General features: G+C 46.6%; 1 protein-coding gene across 1 annotated transcript; it reads left to right on the forward strand.

The window, feature by feature from the left end:
* Positions 1–109: 109 nt before the first annotated feature.
* FEM1B (fem-1 homolog B) lies at positions 110–8,250 on the forward strand. The gene is made up of 2 exons (XM_089662069.1): positions 110–446; positions 6,597–8,250. Exons 1-2 carry the CDS (start codon positions 193–195, stop codon positions 8,230–8,232), a joined length of 1,890 nt encoding a protein of 629 aa, XP_089518195.1. The 5' UTR covers positions 110–192; the 3' UTR covers positions 8,233–8,250.
* Positions 8,251–8,679: the final 429 nt, after the last annotated feature.

Raw genomic sequence — 8,679 nt, forward strand, 5'->3', positions numbered from 1 at the left:
GGTGACAAAGGGCGGGTACGGAGGGGCCGTTCTGTCGGCGGTGCCCGCCCACTGTTATGTAAACACATCCTCCCCCTCCTGTCACAATCCGGAACTCCGACGCCGGGGCTGCTGTTTCCGGGAGAGCTGACAGGACGTGAGAGCGGACCGGAAGTGGGTCTGTAGGGACTTCCTGCAGCCGCGGCCCCTGGAATGGCCCTGGAGGGGCTGTCAGCGTACGTGTATAAGGCGGCGGCTGAGGGCCGGGTGCTGACCCTGGCCGCTCTCCTTCTCAACCGGACCGAGTCCGAGATCAGAACCCTCCTCGGCTCCGTCACCCAGCATGGCGGACAGCGCTCCACTCCACTCATCATCGCCGCCCGGAACGGCCACAGCAAGGTGGTCCGACTACTGCTGGAGCATTACCGGGTGGACACCCAGCAGACCGGCACCGTGCGCTTTGACGGGTGAGAGGGGGACCCGGATATGGGGGTGTAAATACTGGAGGGGACTGGTGACCCGGATATGGGGGTGTATATACTGGAGGGGACTGGTGACCCGGATATGGGGGTGTATATACTGGAGGGGACTGGTGACCCGGATATGGGGGTGTATATACTGGAGGGGACTGGTGACCTGGATATGGGGGTGTATATACTGGAGGGGACTGGTGACCCGGATATGGGGGTGTATATACTGGAGGGGGGGGGGGACTGGTGACCCGGATATGGGGGTGTATATACTGGAGGGGGGGGGGGACTGGTGACCCGGATATGGGGGTGTATATACTGGAGGGGACTGGTGACCCGGATATGGGGGTGTATATACTGGAGGGGACTGGTGACCCGGATATGGGGGTGTATATACTGGAGGGCACTGGTGACCCGGATATGGGGGTGTATATACTGGAGGGGGGGGGACTGGTGACCCGGATATGGGGGTGTATATACTGGAGGGGGGGGGGGACTGGTGACCCGGATATGGGGGTGTACATACTGGAGGGGGGGGACTGGTGACCCAAATATGGGGGTGTACATACTGGAGGGGGGGGACTGGTGACCCGGATATGGGGGCGTATATACACTGGAGGGGGACTGGTGACCCGTACATGGAAGTATACAGCCCTGGGAATGACACAAATCTTAAAGTCTGCTGCTTCATTGTTTTCGGATCTTGTTGTCAGGTGTTACTCTGGATACTGAAGTATGAGGAGCATTTCCTGACCATGACATGACGTCTCAATATTCGCAGTGTTGTCCCTTCTTCCAGACCTCTGCGATTCTCCCCGGCATGTTGTCAGTCAACTTCAGCTCCACATCCTGACTGATGGCCGCCCATTACTGCATGATCAATGCTTGGAGTTTGTCACATTTTGTGGGGTTTTTGTTCACCCGCCTCTTAAGGATTGACCACAAGTTCTCAATGGGATGAAGGTCTGGGGAGTGTCCTGGAAATGGACCCCAAAGTTCGATGTTTTGTTCCCCAAACCGCTTTTCTTTCTGGCAAGGTGCTCCACATACTGGCCAAGGCATTGTTCCTCACCAGACTGTTCTTGGATGGTTGGGAGAAGTTGCTCTCGGAGGAGGTTCTTGTACCATTCTTCATGGCTGTGTTCTTAGGCAGAATTGTGAGCGATCCCCACTCAGTGACTGTGCCGTCCTCCGGGATCATCACCCAACCCCCGGCTCCCCCATCACTACACACTGCAGGCAGCTCCGGGAGCCACAACCCTCAGAGCTGCCTACAGCCTGGCTGGGCCCACTGCATGCTGGGAGTTGTAGTCTTGCCCCTGCCTCTGGGTTGCCACCTCCACAGGAGAGAACTACAATGCCGGCAGGCTGTGCGGAGCCGGGGCTCTGCTGTCACAGGGATGGAAGTGGGAAGGGAAATGCGGCAGCGAGGAGAATACATACTGGGAATACACTGCTCTCCCCTGGCCTCTATCCCGATCTCCATCCTACTACTGTGTATACCATGTACACCGGGGGGGGGGGGGAGCTGACCGGAGACTGCCAGGTGACAGACACATCGCTCTTACTACTGACACCTTCATGCCACGGCTGGCGCTGGCTGAGGCCTGTGCGCGGCGGCTGGCTGAGGCCTGTGCGCGGCGGCTGGCTGAGGCCTGTGCGCGGCGGCTGGCTGAGGCCTGTGCGCGGCGGCGGGCTCTGGCTGAGGCCTTCCCGCCTCTCCTGCCATCAACTGACCGGGGGCCCTTAAGCAGCTGCCTAAGATGCCTGTATGCTGGCACCGGCACCTGAGGAAGTCATTGTGGGAAGGAAACCTCTGGCAGGCCTTGTACCCGGCACAGCCAGCCCGGGGGAAGTGAAAGTGAGGCTGAGCTGGCCCAAGCTATGAGGGGAACGCAGGCAACGGCCACCAGCTCAGGGAGGGTGGAGATCCATCAATGCATGGGCTGACAAAAGCTCAGGCGCCAGGATGCAGTTTCCAGTCACCATGGTTGCTGTACGAATTTTACAAGCCTTTGCCCAGCTTTTTTTATATAATAAATATAATAACACTAATAAAAATACACTTAATATACAAAAATTTAAATCTAGAAAAACTAAGTATTTTTATTATTAAATATTTTTTTTTGGTTCACCTTGTATTTTTGTTCATAAATAATGTAAACAAAAAATAATGTAAGGAAAAAAAAAATAAGTTTTTTTTTTTTTTTTTTTTAAATAAAATACAAATAATAATAATACTTTATAATTAGTAATACATCCCTGGATCAGCGGCTGATTAGCTTCCAGGTCGTTTGGGTGTTTACTCGGCTGTCTATGTTGGGAATCTGTTTCCTTGGCACAACCTCATCTTTTATATTTTACCAAACAATTGGGTCATCATTTGCATTTGTGTTGCCTAAAATTAACTTTAGTGTATTCTTTTCTTGTTTTTACTTTGTCGTATATTTACCACTAATTTTTTTATGTGTGCTTAATAAACCACTGCACTAATGTCATAAAAATTGGGGACTACCACCATTTCATTCCTTACTTTCTGAAAATATATATTTTGGGGGTTTTAACTAATCCGCAGGCCTAAACAATTTTTTTTTTTTATTGGTTGAAAATCTAAAAACTGCTTTGGCAGCGCCTGTGAACTTTGGGGTTAAACCTTTCGCCTGGGGGTTACCTTGACGCCGATGTAACACAAATATGCGGCCTCACAGAACTGGGCTTTTTTTCCGTGGGGCAGCATATTTGCATACCTGTCTTTGTGCTGGGAGCACGGCGCGCTCCCAGCACAAAGACTGCGGTGTCACTGAGAGCATCGGGTCCTGTTCTAACAATCGAGACCCAGGACTCCCTATTCCGGGTCACATGATCACTGTGGTAGTCTCTGATTGGCTATCACAGTGATCAGTCACTGTACAGCCCGGCCCCCTTGTTTGATGTTTTTTTTTTTTTTTCACTCTATGAATAGAAGAGAGAGATACATTGTATCATTATATACATTCTTTTATACATTGTATCATTATATACATTCTTTTATACATTGTATCATTATATACATTCTTTTATACATTGTATCATTATATACATCCTATTATACATTGTATCATTATATACATCCGATTATACATTGTGTCATTATATACATCCCATTATACATTGTGTCATTATATACATCCCATTATACATTGTGTCATTATATACATCCCATTATACATTGTGTCATTATATACATCCCATTATACATTGTGTCATTATATACATCCCATTATACATTGTGTCATTATATACATTCCATTATACACCCTGTTCCTTATTATTATGCAAATTATATTTTCCTCATTTCCCTCAATAATTGATGTAAATATCAGTCGGCAGAATTCTCAGGTTACAACTATTAGGAGTACAATTCACATTTTATTGCACAAATCTCCTAATGATAACAGGATTTTTGTTCCGGATTATTCCGCACAGGAAGTTTCAAAACACTTTCTAGGTTGTAAAGAACTGAAAATTGTCATTTGTTGTGTTTGCAGCAAATTTACTGAAATCAAAAGCTATTTCAATCAAACTTTTCTCAACATTGTAACTTGGTAAACATTTGAAGCGGTCACGTTACATTGTAACATAGGAGCCCTTATCTGATAGCAGATCACAAGTCTGGCATCCATTGAACTTGGCAGTTTTTGGACAGTTTCTGCTTGAATTTGTTTGCAAGATGTCAGAATAGCCTCCCAGAGCTGCTGTTTGGATGTAATCTGCCTCCCACCTTCATAGATCTTTTGCTTGAGGATGCTCCAAAGGTTCTCAATAGGATTGAGGTCAGGGGAGGATGGAGGCCACACCATGACTTTCTCTCCTTTTTATCCCCATAGCAGCCATTGATGCAGAGGTATTCTTTGCAGCATGAGATGGTGCATTGTCATGCATGAAGATGATTTTATTACGGAAAGCATAGTTCTTCCTTCTGTACCAGGGAAGAAAGTGGTCAGTCAGAAACTCCACATACTTTGCAGAGGTCATCTTTACACCTTCGGGGACCCTAAAGGGGCCGACCAGCTCTGTTCCCATGATTCCGGCCCAAAACATGACTCCACCACCGCCTTGCTGACGTCGCAGCCTTGTTGGAACAGGGTGGCCGTCCACCAATCATCCACTACTCTATCCATCTGGACCATCCAGGGTTGCACGGCACTCATCAGTGAACAGGACTGTTTGAAAATGAGTCTTCATGTATTTTTCTGCCCAATGCAGCCGTTTCTGCTTGTGAGCATTGGTTAGTGGTGGCCGAATAGAAGGTTTATGCACAGTTGGAGGACTCTGGAGGACTCTACACCTTGATGTCCGTGGGACTCCAGAGGCACCAGCAGCTTCAAATATCTGTTTGCTGCTATGTAATGGGATTTTAGCAGCTGCTCTCTTGATCCGATGCATGGATCTGGCAGAAATCTTCCTCAATGTGCCTTTATCTGCACCAACCCGTCTGTGCTCTGAATCAGCCACAAATCTCTTCATAGTGCGATGATCACGCTTAAGTGTTCCTGAAATATCGAATGTTTTCATACCTCGTCCAAGGCATCGAACTACTTCACTCTTTTCGGCAGCAGAGAGATCCTTTTTCTTCCCCATATTGCTTGAAAATGGCGCTCTGCTTAATAATGTGGAACGCCGTCCTTTAGTAGTTTTTCCTGAAATTGGGCTCACCGGCCAATCTAATTATCACAGGTGTCCCAGATTGTGTTCAGTGATCAAAAGAGCCCTGACACACAATGCCATCCATGAGTTACACTGAAAAACAAAATATTTCATCTTTGTGATACTTAAATAGAATTTGCATAATAATTTGGAACAGGGTGTACATTGTATCATTACATACATTGTATCATTATATACATTCCATTATACATTGTGTCATTATATACATTCCATTATACATTGTATCATTATATACATTCCATTATACATTGTGTCATTATATACATTCCATTATACATTGTATCATTATATACATTCCATTATACATTGTATCATTATATACATTCCATTATACATTGTATCATTACATACATTCCATTATACATTGTATCATTACATACATCCTAGTATACATTGTATAATTATATGCATCATATTATACATTGTATCTCTCTAACTCCTGGCATAGAGGGAAAAAAAAGTTTTTAAAAAATTAAAATAAATATTAAAAAATAAAGAAAAAATACCTAGATCAATGTTTGATCTAATTCAGTGCCAGGGTGTTTGGGTCGGGTCAAAAGGTCAAGGTCAAAAGGTCAGGATTTTTTTTAAAAAGTTGTGTTTTAGGGGGGAAAAAAAACAACAAAAACAAAATGCGCACTATTGTTTTGGGCTGTACTCTGGGTACAAATAACATACACATATATGGTATCGCTGCGATCGTCAAGAGCTGGAGAATTTATTTTGGGTTGTTTTTTGGTGGTAGGTTATGGTAGTAACAAGAAACACACAGCTAAATAAAAAAAAAAAAAGAGTTTTTTTTTTTTTTTTTTACTATTTTGGGCCAGTTTTTCCTTTGATAATCAAACAAAAAAGAGGAGATATCATTACCTTTTACCACCAAATAAAAGCCCAGTTGGTCCTGAAAATAAGCGGTTTAATTCACCCGGATATACAAAGTAGTTGTGATGATACGGACGGTTTTACTAACACATGTCAACGTTGCAAAATTGTGCTTAGGCATTAAGATTTGTTTCTGGGCTGTACTACAGGAACAAACAAATAACATCCACATATATGGTATCGCTGCGATCGTCACGAGCCGGAAAATTTATTTTGGGTTGTTCTTTGGTGGTAGGTTATGGTAGTAACAAGAAACACACAGCTAAATTAAAAAAACTATTTTGGGTCAGTTTTCCTGATAAAAAAAAAATCCGATATCGATTACCATTTACCACCAAATGAAAGCCCAATTTGTCCTGAAAAAAACACGATAGAATCCACCTGGATGTATGATGGAGTTGTGATGATATGGACGGTTTTACGAACACATGTCAACTTTGCAAAATTGTACTTAGGCATTAAGATTTGTTTTACCCTTGTGAAGGGGTTAAATGATTTTTTTTCGTTTTTTGTTTTTCTACTTCCTCTACTTATTTATTTTTCTCTTACCCTCCGCAGTTACGTCATCGATGGAGCGACCGCCCTCTGGTGCGCGGCTGGGGCCGGGCACTATGAAGTCGTCAAGCTGTTGGTCGGCCACGGAGCGAATGTCAATCACACGACGGTAACTAACTCAACCCCGCTGCGGGCCGCCTGCTTTGACGGAAGACTAGACATTGTCCGATTCCTGGTGGAAAACCACGCAAACATTAGTATTGCCAACAAATACGACAACACGTGCCTAATGATCGCTGCTTACAAGGGCCACACGGATGTAGTCCGCTACCTTTTGGAGCAGAACGCCGACCCTAACGCCAGGGCTCATTGCGGGGCCACAGCTTTGCACTTTGCCGCCGAAGCCGGACACTTGGACATTGTGCGAGAGCTGGTGAAGTGGAAGGCGGCCATGGTGGTCAATGGACACGGGATGACGCCTTTGAAGGTGGCGGCGGAAAGTTGTAAGGCCGAAGTAGTGGAGCTGCTTCTTGCACATTCTGATTGTGATCTCAAAAGCCGAGTGGAGGCCCTCGAGCTGCTGGGGGCCTCCTTTGCCAACGACCGAGAGAACTATAATATCACCAAGACTTATCAGTACCTGTACCTGGCCATGCTGGAACGTTTCCGAGATCCTGACAACATCTTCCACAAGGAAGTCCTTCCTCCTGTTCCGGCCTACAGCATGAGAACTGAATGTCGCACCCCACGGGAGTTGGACGCCATACGCCATGATGCGGATGCATTGCACATGGAAGGGCTTATTGTACGCGAACGAATACTTGGCTCCGATAATATCGACGTGTCGCACCCGATCATCTATCGCGGCGCGGTGTACGCCGATAACATGGAGTTCGAGCAGTGCATTAAGCTCTGGCTGCACGCGCTACAGCTGCGTCAGAAAGGCAACCGCAACACGCATAAGGACTTGCTAAGGTTCGCTCAGGTCTTCTCCCAGATGATCCACCTAAACGAACCGGTGAAGGCGCCCGACGTGGAGAGCGTGTTGAGATGTAGCGTCCTGGAGATCGAACGCGGGATGACTCGGATTCAGCACCCACAGGAGCCCGACGCTCACTCCGCACTGGAAAACCACGAATGCAACCTTTGCACTTTCCTCTACCTCGTCTGCATCTCCACCAAGACCCAGTGCGCCGAAGAAGAGCAATCCCGCATCAACAAGCAGATCTACCGGCTGGTGCACCTCGACCCCCGCACCCGGGAAGGAAACAGCCTCCTGCACCTAGCCGTGGACTGCAGCACGCCCGTGGACGACTTTCACACTAACGACGTTTGCAGCTTCCCCAGCGCCCCCGTGGCCAAGCTGCTCATAGACTGCGGGGCGAATGTAAACGCCACAGACAATGCGGGGAACACCCCGCTGCATCTGATTGTACAGTACAACCGTCCCATCAGCGACTTTCTCACGTTGCATTCGATTATTATCGGCTTGGCCGAGGCCGGTGCTCACACGGACATGACCAATAAGGAGAAGAAAACCCCGCTGGACAGGAGCACGACGGGCGTGGCCGAGATCCTACTAAAGACGCAGATGAAGCTCAGCCTGAAGTGCCTGGCCGCTCGAGCCGTGCGTTTTCACAAAATTAAATACCAGAATCAGATCCCCAAAACACTCGAGGAGTTTGTGGAGTTTCATTAATAGAGGAGATCCGCTTTTTATTATGTGCATGTCCATTCTTTCCAGGGTCCATTACTGAAAATGGCAGTTTGCCTTCACCATATAGGGACCATCCCAACAGGAAGTCCCCCTTTTCCTCCAATGTACTGTCTTCCTGTGCTGTACACAGGACTACAATGTAGATTGTCCTGGGGCGACCTACGCTACGGCAGGAAGCTGCTGTACGTGAAATAAGGTGCTGAATTACAAATGCGGTGATCGGGGACAGGAGATCCCGCGAGGGTGGGGTTTACAATCCAACTGTCCTTTTTTTCTTTTTATGCTTTTGCATTTTTAAGTTAAAAATTTTTTTTTTTTAATTTCTATCAGATTCTGCATAAATGTTTCAGCTTCAAGAAATCAAAATTCTTTGTTCTGGCGGGGGTTAATGAAAGGTCCTAAGTGATCTGTTTTAGCTGGGTGGGTCCA

Source organism: Staurois parvus, unplaced genomic scaffold, assembly GCF_062004578.1.
Source record: "Staurois parvus isolate SC_StPar_1 unplaced genomic scaffold, SC_StPar_1.0 ptg001422l, whole genome shotgun sequence".
In the NCBI taxonomy this organism is placed as follows: Eukaryota; Metazoa; Chordata; class Amphibia; order Anura; family Ranidae; genus Staurois; species Staurois parvus.

What these genes read in the sequence shown, in the direction of transcription:
- FEM1B (XM_089662069.1), top strand. Translation starts at nt 193, where the DNA reads ATGGCCCTGGAGGGGCTGTCAGCGTACGTGTATAAGGCGGCGGCTGAG. An exon ending in GGCACCGTGCGCTTTGACGG is followed by an intron (nt 447 to 6,596) that starts GTGAGAGGGGGA and finishes TACCCTCCGCAG; the next exon opens with TTACGTCATCGATGGAGCGA.